The sequence below is a fragment of the Hyalella azteca genome, unplaced genomic scaffold (genome assembly GCF_000764305.2).
Source record: "Hyalella azteca isolate HAZT.00-mixed unplaced genomic scaffold, Hazt_2.0.2 contig6048, whole genome shotgun sequence".
Lineage (NCBI taxonomy): Eukaryota > Metazoa > Arthropoda > Malacostraca > Amphipoda > Hyalellidae > Hyalella > Hyalella azteca.
The window spans coordinates 23,955-46,195 of NW_025936220.1; the positions used below are offsets into that span (position 1 = coordinate 23,955).

Consider the following 22,241-nt stretch of genomic DNA (forward strand, 5'->3'; position numbering starts at 1 on the left):
TATGAGTGGTTAATTAAGTTGAACGTGGGTCCGGAGAAGTGTCGATTCGGTAGAAATAACAGTTTCTCTTTCTTCCTCATATTTATCTACTGTATTTACAAATTCTTTTTCATTCGCATTTTGAGAGTACATTTGCATTGAACTCCGAGTTATATGATGATATTGATTTAAATTCATGTTGATTTAAGTCTCAACTTTCCTTAGGAATAATTCTTATTTTACCTGAACAATTTTTTAAAATATCTTGGTACTCTGTACTAGTGTGATGTAACTGACAAGCAACTTGCTGGAATTTTTTTACTACCGCAGAACGGATGAATCGTAAAAATTCCCGTTGTTACTAAGTGAAGAATTATAAATAAAACTTAAGGAATAACTGGCCTACTGTAACGAATATATAACCTCAATGAGGTTGTCACTCATAATATATTCGTTTTCAAAAGCACCAACTAACAACGATGCAAGGTTTTGCAAACTAATGGGTCACCTAATTAGAGTTTATTTAAACATTGATTACCTCTGGTGTAAGCAGCTCGCAATAACCTCGGTTAGGCTATCTTGAGATTCGCTCAATAAGTTTCGCTTCAGGGAGAAGTCATGATTTCCTTGTGTGTGATATCAGAATTTGCAGTCAATGCAAAGAAACGCGCTTAAGCAATCGGGTTATGTAGAAGTCTCTCATCGCGGTAATTTGGGTTTCATATTCAAACTCAGCGATACAAATCCCCAATTCCGTTTAAAACGCACGGTCATGCAATTAATAATATAGTATAATCATATAGCGGTTTCAGCGCTCATTAGGCCGTAGGCCTGTCGCCGATTCTTAAGATTGCAGAACATCCAGTGCTTGTTGAGGGCTCGAACTCGCAACTCACTACTTCAAATTTTCTTCCCTTAAGGAATGCATCTAACCTAAAATTTATCTTGGCCATTTACAGGCGTTTCACTCTGAAACTTAATACAAATATGTAAAATGGAAAAAACTCGCATTTTGTTCATGTGAATTTTGGGAAAAATGAAAGAACACGTGAAATTCTTAGAAAACGGCCAAAAAGGGGGTACTTTTGAAATCTATCTCCTCTTAGGATTTTCAAGCTACGACATTGAAGCACATATCATTCGATGCATAAAGTCTTTCCCTATAAAATAATGTAGGCGTTTTTTGAAATTCCGATTTTTGTGGAAGTGGCGGCATTTTTTGTAAATTTTTCGATTTTTCTCCCGCCACACCCCCCATTTTTTCAGAATAAATCCAAACAATAACGAAATTAGAAAAAACGCCTAAATCACCCTGTATATCTTTTTTTTGCGCATCGAATGGTATATGTCTCATTCTTGTAGCTTGAAAACTGTAGGAGGAGAAAGATAGATTTACCGTGAGAGAGGTTTTCATATTGTTCAGTAGAGGCGAAAAACCGCGGCGCGCTATGTAAAGGCATGTAACGTAGCTTAGATACCGAAAGTAAGCGTTATCTCACTTCAAAGTCAGTCAGCGGAGCATAGGGCAACTGCATCACACCTACCCACATGATATCTGTCGGGTAACTGAGCTCGAGCTGTAGGTTCAGTGATAGCCCATTTTATAGGGCTTGACCGTAATTATCCCCATAGACTTTTGTGAAGGGACCCCACCACCCTCCCCCCTTTCGGGATCTACCCTGAACGCATAAATCAACGTACAGAGATGGTTCTAGTACCGTTCGATGCGGCATAAAGTAAGCTTTAAGATGAGCCTAAACAGCGGAAAAGCTGAAAATTTCTATTTCAAGGGTAGACTCCCGTTAACCGCGCGGCCTCCTCGCCGATTCTGACCAGAAACTGGCGCACAGAGCTGGGATCGGACCCGCGCCTTTCTGCTCTAATCTTGGTACTTTGAACTTTCCACGGGGCCACCCTGCCCATTTAATATTATTTTTAATAATATCGTCACCTTTTAATTAAGCATACCAAATAACGGCGCAGTCATATAACACCATGTCAGACTGGGCATCAGTGCACAGTGGCGTGCCACAAGGAAGCGTTCATGGGCATATTGTGTTCGACGCTTTCATAAACGATCTGCCAGAAGTAGTGTCGAGCGTGTGCTACGTGTATGCCGACGACACAAAAGTTGATCATACTGTGAAGGATGCGTCAAATAAAGCGCAATTGCAAGATGATCTTGACAGTTTAGTTAACTGGGCTGATACGTGGCAGCTGCGATTTAATGCTGACATGTGTAAAGTACTTCACATGTACTTCAACAGCAAGATTACAGTATGAGAAGATATGGTTGCAACGAGAGAGTAATGATTGAAAAGTCTAGTGTGGAAAAAGATCTCAGAGTTAATGTCGACAAGGAGCTGAAATTTTCTAAGCATGTTGAAACGCAAGCTAACACATCCAACAAACTTCTTGGACTAATCAGACGCTCATACGTGTTCCTAGATGCAGAAGCGATGAAGCAGTTGTTTGTTGCTGTCGTGCGCCCGAATCTAGAGTTTGGAAACGTTGTGTGGTCACCGAGATTTGAAAAGGACGCAAATTTTATAAAGAGAATGTTCGAAGACGTGCAACAAGGATAATTCCAGGCATGGAGGGCGAGTCCTATGAAAAATGATTAAAGATTATGAAGCTTCCAAGCCTCAGTTATCGACGTCTGCGTGGGGACCTCATTGAAGTATACTTGTATACTCATGGTTTATACAAGGTCCCCGAAAGATTACTAAAATTTGAAACAAGAGCCAACACCAGAGGCCACGGCCATAAACTAAAAAACTGCGCTGCTACTTCTCCACGCGACAAAATTTCTTCTCGCTTCGAATCACCGACATGTTGAACAGCCTCCCCAATAACATCGTTGGCGCTCCGAGTATGAACACGTTCAAGAACAGACTAGATAATGCAATGGAAAAATATATGTTCAGACTTGAAATGCCTAGCACCATATCGAACCCGGTGGAAGTCTAGTAGCTATTTCAAACTATCGTCAGTCCTGAAAAGATCCGGTCAAATGACACGATTTTAGATCTTCTGTGAACAAGTCCGAAAAGTAAAAGAATCGGTGACAAGCCACATCAGGCCTACTCTTCAGCGCCGACCTCACGTCACTATGTTATAATTCATCTTTCGTTGGCCTGGCTACTTTCACTGATCATATAAAAAATTTGCTCGCAAAATTTATTTTCTAAGGAACGAATGATGATCGTAATACGTGCCAAATAAATTGAAGGATGAAACTCAGGAGCCTATTAAAATTGGTCCTTCACAGGATCAATCTTTTCCTTTTATCATGCAGACACCAAAAACATTTCAGTTTATACATATCATAACGGAAAGGCCTGTGATGTGAGTGGCCTTTTTTTAAGAAGTCCGTTTTCCGAACGAACAATGGGTTATCAGACGCCATAATTTGCATAAAATGCAAAACCACAATCCCCAAAACTGCTTCATTAGATTGATTAAATAATGACGAACAAGGCTTTTCTTTATTTTTGTGGTATAAAGTGTCTACATTATCAACAATTCAGAACAAATACATTTTTGAACTAATTGCACAATTTTATATGCCAGCATGGCATATACAGTATACATGGAGATTGTTATCTGCAAATAGATGGTTTTGGCATCACTGCCCTGACATAGGCTAGCTTCAACAAAACGATAGGAAATAAATGACTACAAATATGGGAATTTATAGCCATAATAGTTTATTAAAAAGATTGAAAATGAAAATAAATGGTCAAACAAATGGAGCCGGTTAAAATTTCAAATACTTATCTGTTATGTTCATAATTCTCTGCTGTTAAAAGCATTTGAAAGCAGAATTATTTGTATTCAAGAACTTTGACATGATGCATTTTCTTACTGCAATTTGACGCTAAAATGAACCTTATAAACGCCGCTCCACATGTCACCATTAGGAGCAAGTCCTCGCAATGACGTCTATGAGATTGTTATTAAGAGAACAAGCAATTTCAAAAATGAATCCGTTTTTGTAGAAGCGCATGTACACAGATTCATCTGAGTACTTATCGATCCTGACCAGGAAAGCCTGTTCCTCGATAGTAATGTCCGTGATCCGAGTAGAAGACACATGAGCCCATTTATCAACTTCCCCCAAGATAGCGTATGTATCACCATTTATTTCAAAAATCGGCGAGGTTGCCAGTATAACAAAGTTCCGGAATCCTCCGGTTTTGGGCGTTTCGATGTCCGTATTGGAAGGATATATGGTGAGTTGATCAATGTATGGGTAGTTATACCAAAGAAGGGTAGTACCTGACAAAGATTTCTCGAGATTTAACTCACTTGCGGACAGTGAGTAACGTTGGGAAACTTCTGCAATAAAAATTAGCCCGAAAGTGTACTTGGAAGAAATGGTTGTCTCCGAGGTCCAGATATTCGGTCTTGAATCAGAAAGGAAGTACATATCGATGGCTGTGAGTGGTTTGCCAGGTTGAAGAAGCTTCCCATCAGAGCGGCATGATTTGAAAACCAAACTCCGGTTAATGTTTTCCATCTTGTCGCCTATTCCTACAGGTCCAGCGCTCAAGGTAGCAACAGCGGACTGCAAATCAGGACTATACTCTTCCGCTTCCGGGCACTTGTTGTCACAGAAATCAATGGCGGTATAGTCCTCAGTAATGAAGCACCATGGCCTATCTTCCGTGCCGTCTGGATTGCGGCATCGAGCACCGGTGAGGCCAAAATATCCGTTCCAGTCGACGCAGTTGTGCCCGTTTTCAGTGACGCTCTGGTTGCCGATGTAGTAGCGGCCTTCTCTAACGTAGCAATCCGTCTCGCATGTGGGCACGTCACAATATTCCCATGTCCACAATTCCTCGGGATAGTCTGAATATATAAAAAATAAATTGTTATACCTACTGATCAATCAATTTCGTTATTATGCACCCTCGATGAAATTAATTTGTGATCATTTTGATATATTTTGATAATTGAATTGACCCTCTCACCAAGAGAAGCATTGGTGAAGCAGAAGGCTCGGTCATGCAACATGCCAGGGTTGCGGCAGAAGTTCTCAGGCAACGAGTAGGTAGGATATTGTGCCCGGAAGTCGATAGAATCCCAGTAAACGCACGGCACTCCCGACTCTGTTAAACATAACTGAAATTTCAGAAATATACTGAATTAAAGAAAGCTTAGGTGATGATGATGGTTAGAGCACCTTCCGATAGTTGAACACATTTTGACACATTTTTAAATTACGAAGCATTTTTTTTTTTTAATTCTTGTTTCTGATCGAAGGCTTAATGCACAGGATTTTAACGATGACCAACTGAATAATGTCGAAGTCAGGAATTATTGATTTGAATCAATTACTAAAGTGCCAGCATTAGGCAGATGCGATTCCGTGAGTAGATTATTACGCATGAACAACGTCAACATAATATTTACCATTAACAACATTAATAATAACATTAATATCAACATTAATCTTTACAAAATTAATATTTTTTATTAACATTACTATTTAGGTACCAAGGAACATTAATATCTTGATGTTATACCTACCAGTAACATTAATATGTCCGACGTAGTTCGTAGTGATTCCCTGGAGCGTGGGCTGGAAGACCTGGCACCAGGTGAAGGGGTTGTTGTTGTTCAGCTCGGTGGTCCAGAAGACGTCCTTATACGGCTTCAGCCCAAGAGCGTGGGCAAACAGGGATGTGTGGCCGATCCTCCATTGGTTCTTTGGAAGAAATTTGTATTGTACAGTGGAAACATATATAGTATATAGTGAATATTTATTTTGCAGTTATTTTTGTCATTGTATTAAGCATATTTTTCATGCGGGGAAGGAAGTTAGGAGTCAAGACTATTCTCATCATGTCTGAGAATCATTGCCGTCCAAATAACATAGAATGATAGGTATACACCGCTTTCAAAGTGCGAGTTGAATCATTGACGAAAACCGCGGGCTTTGATTGAAAAATTTAGACACAAAGACTCGAATTTTTCATTTTACCCACCGTTGCCAAATGATAGTCATCGCTGACGCGTATTTGCGTGACAGCTTCCTCAGCAGCGCCGTGCAGAGCTTCTCGCGGCAAAGACATGCAATATTGCACAGCGATGTTACGCTGCGCTGCAGACGACGCCATGTTGTGAAGCCAGTCGTCACCCAGTGTTATGTTGGTGTGCAGAGCACTGCTCGGAAGTGATGATTACTCAGAAAATTGCGGATCTTTGTCCATATAGCGCTAAAATTTTCGGTAATTTAATAGAATTTAAGACAATTAACAAAATTTGCAGGAATACATCATGCAAAAGGCGGAGACTATTCTAAACTGCACACATGTAACTATTTTTATTTTGTATATTTCTAATGAACACCTCTAACAGTTTGGTTTCGGGTTAATATTTCACGGGATACAGTTCCATATCAAATTGATGAAGTTGTCGTTGATAAAATACTGATCTCTATTAATTTTCAGAGGTACAAAATGCGAAAATTTTGTTTGAGGTCGAGATGTGACACCACCCGACCGTTCAACTGGATGACAAGATTTCTCTTCTTCTGCTCATGCTAATGAATTTTTGATCATGTTATTGAAAACGCATTTAAATAGCTTATAACTTCAACGCAATAAACAGCAGGAACTATTTTATCCAGTATTGAAATGTTAAATGTAGGACCCGAACCTGACGCCCTCGTATTCGCGATCCAGCCAATCTTGCTCGTAGACACTTAGTCCCCACTGTCGTGCTTCGTCAAAGAGATCATCCCAAAAGTGCTTGTCCAGAGGCACAGCCTTTTTGTTTTCTTCGTCTATGAAGAAAGGATAGTTCCCTGTGGGCAACAAAATATACGCAATTAATGCATAACTAAAAAAATTAATTTTATCAGAAGAAGTGTACGTTTTGCTTTTATTTTTACCTCCGTTTTGTGATGCGTAGACATTGTCGCTTGAAAAGTATCTGTTGTGCGCGAGAATGGGCCACCCAGTAGCATTATGTACCGGCGCGATGCCGTGCGGAAATATATCGGGTCTCGCTGTCCAGTTCTTGACGCCATTATCAACACCTTTGTAATACCACCACGAATCCAGTTGGATGTACCTGTTAAATAGAATGACATTCTTTTGACGATTGCAGTCAAGTGCCAAGAGTTGAGGGTTATTTTTGATTAAAAATTAAGAACATCCTCAAATAACGAGCGCACAGCGTTGTAGAATTTCACTATGCCTTTCGAAAGGAAAATCACGTTCCACGAAGTTAAGTGTGCAGAAATATTATAGCTTCGATATTATACTATATATATTATATATAACTATATTATATACTATATGTATGTATAACTTCATCATTATACTAAATTATATAACAGAAACGAAACAATTTAACAGTGAGGCGTATCGTGACCCGTATGTACCTGATGGGTATTTGTTGCGTAATTGTGAAATGGTTAAGGCTTGTTATGAGTTTTTCGTAGTCTTCGAAGTGGTCGTTGTTATAGTAATAGTAAGCACCATTATCCGTCCAGTAACCGAGATACTCGGTGGTGTAGTCAGGTATCTTGACGACATCGTTCTTCATCTGTACACTTTGCCCCCACTCTGTCAGGCGGTGCGGAGGTCGAATGAGGGTTAGGTTAGTTAGGTATGCATGGCTTTCAGTGTCATTGTATCCGAACAAAGTGAATGGAATGATGGCTCCTTTTATGAAGGTTTTTATAGCCACAGTATCATCTTCCATACGTGAATCACATTACATTAACTATCAATTTCGTTTAAAGCTTATACTAAACGAAACCTAGATTTACTAACTACTTACTATCACATCATCACATTTACATTAAGAATATCAAATTACCAAAGAATTATTAGTAGCCATACGAGGTGAGTAAAGTTTCATGCTAAACTGATTAAAAGTAAGTTGTATGTTTTCTACATATTCTTATTATATATTTGACTAAATTAAGCGTACACTACAAATTGATGTTCGAATGCTAGTTGAAAATCACTATGAAGAAAACTAGTGGCTTGGAAGACTAACATTATGTCAATGGCGGTGTCAACGTTGATTAGGCCTTCAGACCTGTCGCTTATTCTGAACATCATAGAATTTTCACTGCTTGTCGCTTGTCTGTAAAACTCGATTCAATGCTCCAATTTTGCTGTGCTTAACCGCCCGGCCACCGAGCCGATTTTAACCTGAATTGTTGCAGATAGCTGGCATCGAACCCACTACAATCCTGGTGCTCTTAAATGTAACCACTGGGTCAGCATGCGTTCTTTATCGTATTTTTTGCTGGAAATTTATATGCCCAGTAGAAATCAAAATAAATTTAAGGTAATGAAGGTAAATAAACATAGAAGCGTCTCACTCAGGACGGTAGAGACGAAGCTGGTGCTACTTTCTCTGCGGCCTGTCACAGCGATGACGCTTATGCTGTAGCCGGCGGGAATCGAGTCGGCAAGGCCTTGCACCTGCGCGATGGTAAAACTTGGTGTGAAACACGAGTACGGTTGAAGTAAGAGCATGCGCTTCTATTCATTCTCGGAATAATAATAATAACTAGGCAGTGTCTAGGCTATGTGTAAAGGAAAAGGTTATGATGACCGAATCCCATTATAGGCAATTAAATTAAATTTTAAATACTGTAGTTGTGGCTTCTTGACTAATCAAATATGTAATTCAAGTAAGATAATGAAATTATAATTAAGAAGAGATACTAAATTACTCTCATTTACAATGCAATGTTTGTAATTATTTCATCGTTTCAATTGAGATGAAATGTCCCGCTGGTATCTATATATTGTGCTGACCCCGTAGTGGAGAGACGCCGAAGTCCCATTAACATCCAACCAGTTGTTAACGGCCATAGGATGTTGGAGTGCTGACATCACAACACTGTACGAGTCCGGGATGATGAAACCTGCGATGCCTCCCATCTCCCCTGACCGAAACTGACGGTATGATGACCAGAAACTGAAATATGATGAGCAAAAGACGTAGAGTTAAATTCATAAGACTTGCAAGGCAACGGAAAAATTTTGCGATGTATGTACAGGGTTATTATAAATGATATACCCAATGTGACAAATTTGTATTTATTTAAGTACAAATTACAAATGAATAATTTTACAGCGTTGAGCGTTGCCTCCTGTGCGTTAGTTAGGACGCATAGGAAATGAAGATCTGGCTCTACACTTCTGGGTTCTGGCTACCGAAATCACCTTATCTCACCCCATGTGACTATTTCTTATGGGGCTACGTCAAGGAAGCTGTTTACGTCCCGTCTTTACCAGCAACTCTGTTCACGTCCCGCCTCTATACCAGAAGCTCTGTTCACGTCCCGCCTCTAACAACAGCTCTGTTCACGCAGAAGTTATGCTTCCTCGTATGTGAGACGTACGAGTTTGACTACCGTTTAGATGTTTGCCGTGCAGCACGAGGGGGATATATTGAACATTTATAAATTTCTAAAAATAACTTTTAATTTATTTCTTTCCATTGGTGTATAAATTATTCATTGTGAATTCATATTTAAAAATAAGAATTTTTAACTTGTGTCTCTTATTTATAATATCCCTGTACTCTGCAAATCTTTGAACGAAGCAATACAATAGCGTGACTAACTCAGTGTCAAGCAGGCTGAGGTGGCGTGAGTTTAAATACATTGGAGTCATGTTCCAAAGTGAACTTGGCTGAGAGGGTTACAATTTGCAAATTTGCATTTAGGGATCACATTTTCCAATACCTGCACCTTGTGTTCATAACAAGTATTTTCCGTTCATTTGCAGGTGAACAGAATATTATGTTTGAGAAAAAGTAATAAATTACGACAGCAATACACGAACAACTTAACCCTCTACCGCTTGACATGAGTAACTGGAGCAATATTGTCACAAGCCTACTTCTCAAAAAGGATACGTTCTAGTGAGCGCAAAATGACTTGCATTGATGGTTGCCGCCACGCACAATAACTTTAAAATGTTCTATGTTGCGTACAAACGTCCTCAGGTTGCTACACTCAGTAGTTTACGTATAATTTAAGTTAAAAGTTGTGTTTCCAGAGAGTGACCGAGGGTTAAGTTGGTACCGACCTTCCCTGCGAGTAGAGGTTCCAGCCAGTCATGCTATCCCCTGGCGTGACGTAACGGAAGACAGTGTTGGACGCGGCGTTCACGAGGTTGAACACCGGGTAGCCCGTGCACACGCCATTTCTGTCACCCATGGAACAACCTGTGCCAAAATTACACGAGTCTATGAAATGCAATATTACATGAGTCCACCATGTACACACTTTAAACCATAGTCTACGAATACATTAACCGTCGTCAATGCTATTCGTACATAAAGACCTGAGACCGAGGGGTCTGGTCACTACACAAAGGATTAATAAATCGTCGGTCGAGTGGAAAGCATCATGAAAATTAAATGTGAGGATTATTGTATCAGGACTATTTAAATACTGTTCTGACAAATGAGTAACCAGAGAAAGTATTTATATTTCTTGGTCAGAAAACGGTTTTCGCATGCAGAACAGCACCTTCAAGACCGTCCGGGAAGCTGGTCTCATAGACCGTGACGTCCAAATCGTCATAGACCTTCGCTAGGGTGGTCATCCTGGTACCCAGTGGAGTACTGTGGGTGTTGAAGATGCCAACGTACTGACCAATGCCATCCGTGCCCGAAACGCTTGACGAATTCGTGAGCGTCAGGCAGCTACAAGCGTAAGATAAATCAGCAGGTAAAACGACGTGATGAAATCGTGTACTCCTGTGACAGAGCCCAGCTTGTGTTAGCCCTAAAACGCGAAGTAATATGAAAATTTTCTTCACTATTAGCGTTCCTTTGCTGGAAGGTAGAAGCAGAGAGTTATGCGTATTGCGTAAAGAGAAGATTTTCATTCGTATATATGAGAGCTTGAAGTTATATACCCGCCAATCAGCCTACAGAATTTATACTACGACACGCTGGATCGTAGTGAAAATCATTCGAGCTACAACATTTCTAGTCTTATTCGGAACGTAAGCCAGTAGGCTATAATGATTATACTTAATCATGTATTTGACAACCTAAGTCCTAAGACTACCAACCCTATGTCCACACTGCAACGGGCTCCTCCTTCGTAAAGATAGGGCGGCTGTAAGGTGAACGCATCAGGTTCCTCGGTTGGCGGGATCAGAGCTGCAAAGAAATTATGACCTCGTTTACTTCGTGGTCATTATTAAAAAACATTTGATATGCATCGAATAACGTTTAATCGTATTTCCTAGCAATGTAATGTTATGTTAAGTAATGTTATGTAATTATAATTGATTGCAACTTAATGTCAATCATCACTTTCTAATCATGAATGTTAAATCCAATGAAACATTTCACGGCCAAGCGGGCTGAGAATTCTTCCCCATGGTTGCCGATTTTTTTTATCGAGCTGAAGTGAAGCACTGTGTGTTGTCTTCACAGGCCATCTGCACGACAATATCTCTCATGTCATCCCTGCTGGCCTTTGTATCGTCAATATGACATATTTGTTCGAATGTTCGCAAGATCCAAATGCATGGCTTATACGTTGGGATGCCGGAGCTTTCCTGCTATAACTATCTACGTAGTTGATGGTAGAAATCGGTCACAGTGTATGAATATTTCTGGTCACAGGTAGAACTCGGTTTTCTTGATTGAAGCCTACAATAATCTTAATTGAAGGTGCTTATTATTGACACATACAAATGTACGTCAAAATTGCATTTTTACGAGGCTTCTCGAGGCTTATACAGCGGCTTGATCCAAATAAGTGATATCACATCGAGGAAACTAAATCTTATTCACTTACCGTGTGAAAACGCAAGAGTACAGAGGATGACAATTCCTTTGATCCACATTATTCCAATCGACTGGTATTGGCTTACATAGAAAAAATAAAAGTGTGAATTTTATGGTGGATATTATAAAAAACATAAGTCACTCATAGAGCAACCTGTCGCCACGCACAGCCCTCTGTCTCATGAACATATTCACCCAACCTCCACCATCCATAAACTGACAAGTTTTCCTCCTAATATTAACTCAGGCTTTACGTTTCTCTTAGTTTCCCTTTGCATGAGTTTTGAAATAAGCAGCCAAACGGAGTTAAATGTAAAAAAATAGTTCCTTCTAGCAATCAAGTCCATTTCACATCCAATTATATAATGACGTCCTCGCTATATCAATAATAATTTTAATGGCATTGTTTTATAAAGTGGAGTTGGCTTGATGATCAATATTTAACAACAAGCCCTAAATAAATGTTAATGATATAACGTTTTATAGGTATTTTCTCATAATAAATGTACACGTTAACTCATTTCGGAGGACCGATTTAATGTTTTTTCAAAATCCTACTATGATTAAAGAAGTTAGTAATGGTAAGGGATGATGTTCTAGCGGCGAGCAGACACAGAAAATGAAAAGTACTTTCTTTTCGCCTTAACTAATTTGCCCTTTGTATAAAGTTAGCATTGATGAAATACTAGTTTCGTGTCAGCCACACGGTAAATTCCGATCGTATCCATTTTTCTCGAGTGTTTTAATTGTTAGATCACTCCAAATTGAAAATGCTATCAACCCCTCTACCGCCTGCCATGAGTAACCGGAGCAATATTGTCACAAGCCTACATCCCAAAAAGGATACGTTCTAGTGAGCGCAAAATAACTTGCACTGATTGTTGCCGCCACGTACGATAACTTTAAAATGTTCTCTGTTGCGTACAATTTAACGTCCTCAGTTTCCCACACTAAATAGTTAGCGTGTAATTTAAGTTGAAAGTTATGTTCTCGGAGAGTGACATACGGCGGTAGAGGGTTAACTTATTGAAATAATATTTTTTGACAGAACACGCCTAGAATTGAACATTTCCTGACAATGCGAACGGCAAAGAATAACTGATGGTTGCAGGGCTCAATGTTCCGACGATTAGAGCTGACAATCAAAACTGTGCTTTGATATCTGGTGCAGCTGTGAGGCTTCCGTGGGAGAAAACTCATGCTTAGCATGTGCTGAAAATTCATGACTTGCATATGAGCAGCCTTCATCTTTCGCATCATTTTCACATTCTGTAACCAAATAAGGATATCGCTGAGTATCTGAACTGAACGGTCCTAGATTCACACGCAACCGTCCTTGGGATTAATTATCAGTCGGAGACCACAATGTTCAAAATTTGTCATCTTCGACTGCGCTCCCGCGTTTCTGCACAAAAATTATGATAAATGGACGGAGATCATGCACCGCTGACTTATCGCGAATGAAACTTTAAATATTTATGCCTGATTTATATTATACTAGCAGGTTAGCACGGCGCTGCAAGGTCTCGATAATTTCTGCAATTCTGGGACCCTATCATGCCATTTCTGTGAGCATGTCACGAAACCTTCATTTACGGTTTACGCTGTTACTGAAAATGCCCTTATTTTTATCGGCACAAATACTATGAATTATTAATCACAGCAGAGAAAGCAAAAATAAGGCGTTTTACTGATTATCATATGTTTTTACTTAGTTTGGTTACGATCATTGATTTGGTTAGACTTTTGATGATATTCCTGATCATCGTTACTACGCAACATCAACACGAATACCCTGTTAATCGGGAAGCAAAGAGATTCTTGGTCAAAATATAAGGACGCTGAACTGTTTTTTTTCTTGGAGCTCTGCTATGGTTGCAGTGCTGTTGTTGAGACGAGTATTCACAAATGCTGTGTCTAACTGTGTTGTTTGAACACTAACTCATATTTGCTCTCAACCATGCGGGTTCGATCCTAGCTCTATGCGCCAGTTTCTGGTCAGAATCGGCGAGGAGGCCGGGCGGTTAAGCACAGCAGAATTTGAGCAGTGAGTTGCGCGTTCGAGACCGCAGCAAGCTGTAAATGTTCTACGATATTAATAATCGACGACAGGCCAACGGCATAATAAACGCTGAAACCGCTACATTATATTATATCATAAGAAAATCACCTGCACTGAATGTTTGTATATGTACATATAAATTACATAAAGAGTATATGTCGGAGTATGCTACCTGTTTTATTTATAATTACTGAATTTGGTTGAACATACACAATATTGCTAGAAAATTGATTGTAGATAAAGGCATGAAATTTAAAAATATCTATAAGATATGTGAGTATAGCCGAAATTCGTAAAAACTCTAATTATCGTAAGTTTCTATAGATTGAAAACCAAAATGGGCAGGGTGGCCCAGTGGTTCAGAGTACAAGATTGGTGCAGAGAGGCGCGGGTTCGATCCCAGCTATGTGCGTCAGTTTCTGGTCAGAATCGGTAAGGAGGCCGGGCGGTTGAGCTCAGCAGAATTGTAGCAGCGAGTTGCGAGTTCAAGCCCGCAACAAGCTGTGGATGTTATTGCGATGTTAAGAATCGGCGACAGGCCTATGGCCTAATAAACGCTGAAACCGCTATTATTATTATTTATAAAATTTACTTATCTATGACGTCAAAGGCGGAACTTGATAGGTCTCATGAACTAATATTAGTACCATGTATTAGTTCAACCATGAGTGAAATTGTGCACCCCACACTTTTGTATTTCTGAAACAAAAATTTCGTCAAGTTTGCGGATGATTAGGTTGGAGTTTTTTTATGATGTGTGTGGCTCCGAGCCTCCGTGTGTAGAATGTGCAATGTAGTGAGTAGTGGCACTGACATTTGAGTTGACGTGTGTGCCTCTGTGGTGGCCAATCTCGATGATATCGGTCGAAGAAATGAAATCTATTTTGGCAATTAATCATTGGAAGACTTTGTTTGCCAGTAGAGTAATGCTTGGGATATGAAATTTCGATACATAATGTATCGTGTACGACGTGTAGTGTCGACTGACGTGTACGAGCTATGTCAGGCAGGCCACAGACCACAGTCAGGGCGGTCAGGCACTATGTTACATACAAGAACATAGTCTATGTATGTGCCAAAATTTCACCCTTTTTTATAATTAAAAAGTTTTACGTACTCATAAAATACAAAAAATATAAATCAATACCTCAATGGAATTTGACAAGATTTGTATATTAATTAGGTAATGTACCTAGGTATAACCCTAAATCATTTATCTTGATTAAATTTGACTAGAAATTTTTGGGTCGAATAGACTGTTGATTCCAGTTCTAGTTTCTACAAAACAAGTGAAACAACCATACTGATTACTAATACTGAAGTCTGAAATCACTCTGAATGTTAGTGAATGAATAGTAATTAGGTAGCTAAGTAAGCTAACTACTGATTCTGTTCTTAAGTCTTGAAACTCTTGATCAGTAATTATGATAATGAAAAAGAATAAATAAATAAAAATTTAGGAGGGGTAATATATGAACTGCTGCAGCGCTGCTGTATTTGAATAATTTAATTGAAGGATGAGCTACTAGGTAGCAATGAATTGGAGTTAATTTTTTTATTGTGTTCTATCAAATTTGAAATAGGCATTTTCATATATATTAGCCTACCTTTTGATGGTTAATTGCTTATTACATAATTATATAAGGGAAGAAAATTTCATTACAAACCAAACCAGTTCTATAAATAATAAAAATGATAAAAATTGTAATAATAATATTAATGATAATATTTAGCCATAAAATAACTTATTATATGGTATAATATAATTGATACCTATGTAACCTGTGTGCTCTGCCTAATGCCTATTAGATCTTATACTGTCCTCAGTCATTCTTAGTTTTCTTACAGCATCTGAAATTCATTTTGGTCATCAGGTAGTTGAGTTGTGGGAATATGTATGTAAATGTAGAAAAGCCTAATATTGCTAAAAAGTTTCTCCTCATCACAGCAAGCCCCAGGCTCCAGGCTTCATGCCCAAATCAAGCAACTTGGTAGTAAAAATGATCATGAGAGACAAGTATGACATGAATAAAATACTACTGTAGCCTTGTAGGTGTGGTGCTGATAAATTTTAGTTCAGTATAAAATTCAAATTAATGGCCCTAACACTAATAATTGTTATATATAATTTCTCATAGGTTCACATGATTTGTTCTTTGTTACCAGTGATGGTAAAGTGTAAGATTATAGATTAAAAAATGTTTAAGAAATTACGCGATAGAATTTCTGAGGAAGTTCAGCAGCAGTCTTTGAAGCTTCCTGCTTCTGTCCAGCAATTGACTCAGCAGGTTTGACATTTATTAATAGAAAGAGATTTAAATTAGTTGAAATTGAGCTTAAAATTAGTTTTTAAGTTGGAACTTGGTTATACCCATGATGCATCATGAGTGTTGTTCTGCATAGACAGTTAGAATTTTGGATTACTTATTATGATTTATAAAATTCTTGTATGTAAATTAGACTCCCAATTAATGCGCACCAGAGTTGATAAATTGAATAGAAATCTTACTGAATGTTTTTTTATTTCAGAGCTTGTTGGATTTATCAGGTCGAGATGCATCTGCAGCGGCCAATAATGTTAATCTCTTCACTATTGATGATGAAAGCCCAACCAAAGGTAATTCATTTAAACTCTACATGTAATATTTTTTCAATTTCCTGCCTTAGCAATTTAAAGTTTTATCATTGTTAAGTTCATGAGTTTCAAGCATTCTTAAGAAAAGTACTCTAGTATTTTCTTGATTTACCAGTATAGTATTTACACTCGGAACACAAATTGTGACCGAGCCAGAGTGTAGTAACTCAATGCCATTACTTGCAACTCAATAACAGTAGATAGGCTAGAAGTTAGCACCAAAAAAATATTTCCTGAAATATTGTTATTTTTAGTGCATTTTCTCATTTATGGAAAAAATGTACTATTGTGCTCGCCATGTCTGTCTTTCCGTCTCTCCGTCCGTCTGTCTGTCCGTCTGTCCATGACCTCAATTTTTCATGGACAAGAAAATGCGCTCTCTGTCACTCACTGCAGTGAGTACTGAGTTATACTTTTTCATTATTTGAATCGTATTTTCATGAAGGAAATTCCCCCTTTTTATCAAGTGGTCATTATTATATTTAGCAATTCCTGCTGATCATGACTCTATTACAGATTTTGGAGTTAACGTGAACCCAAAGCGCACTGGTGGCCTCCATGATGTGCAGTTGGACAGCACTAGTGCTGGTCACAGCCCGGCAGGGTGGCCTCCAGTGTCTGCAAGATTCCATAGAGGTTCTGTTGGCTCCAGCACTTCTGACATTCCTGCTTGTTCCAGCCCCTTGCCTATGGGGGATGTTCCAAGTGCCAACTTTACCATTCCATTGGTGAATTGTTTTGCGGACTTCAAGATCTTAGCCTAATATCTCACATGAGATCATTTCCTTTAAGTTTTACACAAGTTCCAGAAGCTTTTGACATTTGTGTGGTTATTTTTTAAATCACTTGTATTTCTTTACTATTTTTTTGGTGATGAATATATTTTTCACAGTCCCCTCCTCTGAAGTCAATTAACAAGCTTGGTATTCCACCTATTTGTTATCTAATACTAAATTTTTCTATGTTGTTTATTTAAATTAACTTTGATAAAACTTGATTAGAGAAGATTTCAAAGGAGCCATAAAATTGTTGATGGAATTTATATATTTTTTTGGGGTGAAATAGATCAATGATTTCTTTAGAAAATAAGAAGGCATTGAGTTTTCATGACTAATTTCTAACATTGAATTTAACAGAGTGACCTGGAGTCAGCCAGTGAGTGGGAGGAGAGCTATGCTGCTGATGGTATTACTAAAGACAGGCTTTTCCAGGCCTATTCTAAAATGCGGCAACGTTACCACAAGTACAAGGGCAGGTTTGTAATTGGATGATCTTGGTTTGTGTTACTTGAAGAATCATTATGGTATGAATGTCATTAGCTATCATTTCAGTTACAATAATCTATTTTTTCATTTTCTATGCCATCAATTGAATGCTCTGCTATTTTAAATGTTAAAAAACTATTTTCTGTGAAAATTTGTGTATTTTCTGACTGAAACACAAAATCATATCAAGTAAAATTGTATAATCTAACAAGATATTGGTTAATATCAGGTTTTTTTCGCAGCCTTTCTACAGCAAAATATTTTTTGACAGATATGCTGATGTAGTGCGTGCGTACCGCGAGAAAGAGAGGGAAGCTGAGAAACTCAGGGACGTTCTTGCCAAGACTCAAGACCAAACAATGAGACGGGTGAGTTATTAACCCTCGTGCATTTGATTACAAAAACATATCCTCTTCATACAATGATTGTGCAAAAACTGAATGATGCCATCACTCAAAACCAATCAATAATATGAGTGATTTATATGTGCTCTTATGATTGCAAAAAGATATGCTGTTCACGAATGACTTCAGAATTTTTTAATGGTTTTTATTAACTTGTCAGATATCGGATCTTCGAGATCAGTGTGCTCTTGAAACGCAGGCTAAGGCTCATCTTGAAGAAGAGCTTCGTGGTGACTTGGAAGAAAAAGACCACAAAATTCAGAGTCTTCTTACTAAGGTATATATTGTACAGGCTATTCTTCTATTGCTTTTCATTCAGTTTATACTGGGCCTTTGGGTATAAAAATTGGAAAAACTATTTATTTATTTATTACCTATACCATACTTGTGTAATGTGAATATTTAGTTGATGTTCTTCTAATTATAAAAATGAAAATGCAATTCATGCAAAGCAATTCCAAGCCTGAGGAAACAATTTTAATTTTTTCTTTTCTTCATTAACGACGATGCTGTGTTCGCAGGTGCGACTCCTGCAAGAGGGCTACGGCTTGCACCGAGAAGAAGACACGAGCAACAACAACAAATACGACGAAGTGATGAACTCAGCGGGGGGACGCGGCGGGGACGCGGCTGATGGCACTTGCAAGTCCCTGGGCTCCCATGACTCCGGCGTGGCTGCCGGCGTCTGGGACGATCCCTCATTTCCTGGCCCCGGTGCTTATGATGAAGGTGAGCTGAGCGACGGAGTTTGGTGTCGTAATGATTGTGCTTGGCTGCTTTCTCTGATGGCACTACTTGTATTTGTGAAGAAATATAATCTTTGTTATGTAAACTTTCCTTGAAAGAAAAGTGTTGTCTAGTTAACAATTTTTTCTAGGAAAACACTAGGATGTTTTCTTTTAATTTATTGACAGTGAGTTTGTGTTACTTTATTTCTTTCATTACTTACTTTTTTCCGTTTCTTTCCTTACAGCGGTAAGGAAAATTTTACGCTTAACATTTGGTGCCTCATTCTTCTACACTGTTCCTACATTTTATATCCTCATAATAAAACTACCTATTATGAAAATAGTAAACATGATCGAAGTGTTCATGTTTTATTTGCAAACAAAATTTGTGAAAAATGCATAACTCTCTTAAACCTTGTTAGTAGTAATTTTTTGTCTCAAAACAAAGATATATGTGTAATTCTATGCATGCGGCATGGGAATGTTTACTAAGATTTTGTTATTAAGCTGCGACATTTGTTACGCAATCTCAATAATGTTCCAGGACCTATACTTTCAAAAGTTAAAAGATCGTAAGTTCATCAGCCAATCATTGACGGCCTTTCAAGCCACTCTTTTAAAAACAGTTAAGAGATCGTAAGTTCATCAGCCAATCATTGACGGCCTTTCAAGCAAAATCCACCAATCATTGACAATAAAATAGAGCGTAAGTACTTACGTTCACTTAGCCAGTTTTGAAAGTATGGCCCCAGAAATCATAGCTGTACATTTGTAGTTTTTTTCTGGACTGGGCTTTGTTATCATTGTAATATTATATTTATTGTTTTGAGAATTGACCATTCTTTGCTTCCTTGGTATGTTGTACTCAGGAGGGGACCGTAGAGCAACATGTTTGGAGGTGGATAACGTATCGCTGGGGTCCGTATCGATGAGCGCTGCTGTGTCCACGACCGGCAGCACATACTCTCAGCTGCAGGCTGAAGAACTTATTGAGAAACTCAAAGGTATTATCTACTCATGTCTAAATAATAAAGGCTTACTAGATAATAAGCACTGAAATGACTTGAAGTAAGGTAAAGTGTATGACTAAATGATACAGTAATACAGCCTAGAGACGTAGTTCTAGTTCTAAGTTGTTGCTCCTAGTCATTGAGAATCTTGAAGGTAAGTGACTCGAAAGTTTCGAAGCTTTTTGCAGTTGCTGAACGGAGTTTACTAAAAATATTCAAATAGAAGTTTAAAGTCTTGGGCTTTTACGTTGTGGGTGAGGTCTAGGTATGATTTTGAAACGAGATGCATCTCTTGAAATTTTTATTGCCAGTATCAAAAGCGTTTTGCTGCGTACTTATGCAGCGAGTGTGCTGAGGCTTTAAAGTTATAATTCATAATAAATTTTAATTACTTAATTGCTTGTATTTTATTAAGTCCGAATTGCAGGTGAAGTGAGTCAGCAGAAGCAGCTGCTGGCGCGCTGCATGGAGAACATAAGAAACAAGCGCGACGTGGTGGCCGCCGTCACGGCTGAGAGGAACGGCCTGGCTGCTAAGCTGGCCGCTGTGCAGGTGCCTGTCTTCTAAATATGCCATGTCTTAAATATACAAAGTTCATTAATATGTGATCTCTAGAATATGTGACGTCCAACAAAGGCAATGTCAGAGATGTGCGCGTTTATGTTTCGTAATGGATTGTAGAAATGCTCCATTGTAATGGATTATAGGAATGCTCATTCCTGTAGGAATGCTCCATCCATTATAATACTAACGGATTATGGGAATGCTCCATCCTAAGAGCTACGTAATGGATTATAGGGATGCTGCATCAAAGAACATTCACCTCAGCTAATGCAGTAATGCTAGAGCACTGCACATCATAAATGATGTAATTTTTCATTGCATGCCAAATATGCAAAATGCTGTCAAGTAATGCATTTTTGCAGGCATTTCATAAGTGAATAGCAAGTTTCGTTTTGTCAGAGGATCTGCGAATATCTCGTGTTTATCTAACTCAGTTTGTTGGCAGCTATAAACTGTGAATTTTTTTGTAGGAAGTTACCTATTTCTCATCATGTTCCTCAAATAATTCCTATATAAGATTATAAAATGATGAATGTAATCCAGCAAGTTAGGGAATTACGGCCTGTGTTGTCACGAGCAGAACGAACACCAAATAGAGTTAGATCAGCTGAAGCAGACCATCGAGTCGTCGGCGCTAAGCATGGCGGAGACGAAACAGCAACTTTTTGAAGAGCTTCAGAGGAAGGAGGAACAGGTTGGCATTAACACTATGCTGCTTGATACTTATTACTTAATAATAACAGTCAGCTTTTTTCAGAGCAGATTGTTTGATTATTAATTAGCTGGATAATTAATCTGGAAAGATCTTCTGTCATGTTTAAGTTTTTTTAAGTTTTCAATGGCCAGTCGATTGCTTTGCTAATACAACTGGGCTAAAAAAATCGTCGCTACTGTGAGAAGTATGAATGGTTTCTGATGATATTTGGTGCTGTTCTGCTTAGTGCTTTGTTAGAATGATCACATTGTGAATGACAAATTATATACTAGAATGAATGAATTTACATTTTCAAAAATACGCAAACCTAATGAACGCATCGCTTGGAATATACTTAGAGAGAAGTATTCATCCATTAAATTCCAAGCCTTGACTCATTTAAACCTAATAACGATTCTCAATTTTGTCAGAACAAATTTTTTATTTGTCAGAACAAATTTTTTATTTGTCAGAACAAATTTTTTATTTGCTAGAACAAATTTTTTATTTGTCAGAACAAATTTTTCATTTGTCAGAACAAATTTTTTATTTATCAGTACAAATTTTTTATTTATCAGAACAAATTTTTTATTTGTCAGTACAAATTTTTTATTTGTCAGAACAAATATTTTATTTGTCAGTACAAATTTTTTAATTGTCAGTACAAATTTTGTATTTGTCAGAACAAATTTTTTATTTGTCAGTACAAATTTTTTAATTGTCAGTACAAATTTTTTATTTGTCAGTATAAATTTTTTATTTGTCAGAACAAATTTTTTATTTGTCAGTACAAATTTTTTATTTGTCAGTACAAATTTTTTATTTGTCAGTACAAATTTTTTAATTGTCAGTACAAATTTTTTATTTGTCAGAACAAATTTTTTATTCGTCAGAAAAAATTTTTTATTTCTCAGAAATTTTTTTTTAATTATCAGTACAAATTTTTTATTTGTCAGAACAAATTTTGTTGACTGTATATGTTGTTGAGGTGGAGGAACTGAGGGAGCAGTGCGCTGAGCTGCAGCAGAAGCTGGACCAGCCGCCCCCGCCCCGCCCTGCTCCTGACGGCTGCTCTTCTCTCCCTGCTACGCCTGTAATTTGCTA

General features: G+C 38.1%; 2 protein-coding genes across 6 annotated transcripts in view; one reads left to right on the forward strand and one right to left on the reverse strand.

Moving 5' to 3' along the window:
- Nucleotides 1-3,331: 3,331 nt before the first annotated feature.
- On the reverse strand, nucleotides 3,332-11,866 carry LOC108678590. Its single transcript, XM_018167049.2, has 13 exons — nucleotides 11,786-11,866; nucleotides 11,049-11,139; nucleotides 10,499-10,674; nucleotides 10,053-10,191; nucleotides 8,772-8,934; nucleotides 8,330-8,432; nucleotides 7,376-7,559; nucleotides 6,881-7,062; nucleotides 6,646-6,793; nucleotides 5,973-6,150; nucleotides 5,515-5,692; nucleotides 4,956-5,093; nucleotides 3,332-4,833 (listed from the first exon to the last, which is right to left on the reverse strand). The coding sequence occupies exons 1-13, from the start codon at nucleotides 11,832-11,834 to the stop codon at nucleotides 3,899-3,901; spliced, it is 2,664 nt and encodes an 887-aa protein (XP_018022538.1). The 5' UTR covers nucleotides 11,835-11,866; the 3' UTR covers nucleotides 3,332-3,898.
- Nucleotides 11,867-15,871: 4,005 nt separating this feature from the next.
- LOC108678610 (interaptin) overlaps nucleotides 15,872-22,241 on the forward strand; it is a 35,309-nt gene continuing 28,939 nt past the window's right edge. For 3 of the 5 annotated variants that reach the window (XM_047880724.1, XM_018167067.2, XM_047880727.1), the window contains exons 1-11: nucleotides 15,874-16,125; nucleotides 16,367-16,454; nucleotides 16,989-17,200; nucleotides 17,609-17,727; nucleotides 18,009-18,105; nucleotides 18,302-18,418; nucleotides 18,663-18,870; nucleotides 19,739-19,873; nucleotides 20,307-20,431; nucleotides 21,024-21,137; nucleotides 22,126-22,230. In XM_047880724.1, the coding sequence (XP_047736680.1) occupies nucleotides 16,036-16,125; nucleotides 16,367-16,454; nucleotides 16,989-17,200; nucleotides 17,609-17,727; nucleotides 18,009-18,105; nucleotides 18,302-18,418; nucleotides 18,663-18,870; nucleotides 19,739-19,873; nucleotides 20,307-20,431; nucleotides 21,024-21,137; nucleotides 22,126-22,230 (1,410 nt within the window). In that variant the 5' untranslated portion in view covers nucleotides 15,874-16,035. Of the gene's footprint in view, nucleotides 16,126-16,366; nucleotides 16,455-16,988; nucleotides 17,201-17,608; nucleotides 17,728-18,008; nucleotides 18,106-18,301; nucleotides 18,419-18,662; nucleotides 18,871-19,738; nucleotides 19,874-20,306; nucleotides 20,432-21,023; nucleotides 21,138-22,125; nucleotides 22,231-22,241 lie in introns of all 5 variants that reach the window. The other 2 variants (XM_047880726.1, XM_047880725.1) reach the window with 2 other exon arrangements.

Bases quoted from the DNA above. Each gene is read 5' to 3' on its own strand.
- LOC108678590 (XM_018167049.2), bottom strand. From the start codon at position 11,834: ATGTGGATCAAAGGAATTGTCATCCTCTGTACTCTTGCGTTTTCACAC. The intron at 10,192-10,498 runs GTGCTGTTCTGC...ATTTTGGCACAG, and splicing joins CTTCCCGGACGGTCTTGAAG to GTTGTTCCATGGGTGACAGA. The intron at 6,794-6,880 runs GTAAAAATAAAA...TGTTGCCCACAG, and splicing joins CTACGCATCACAAAACGGAG to GGAACTATCCTTTCTTCATA.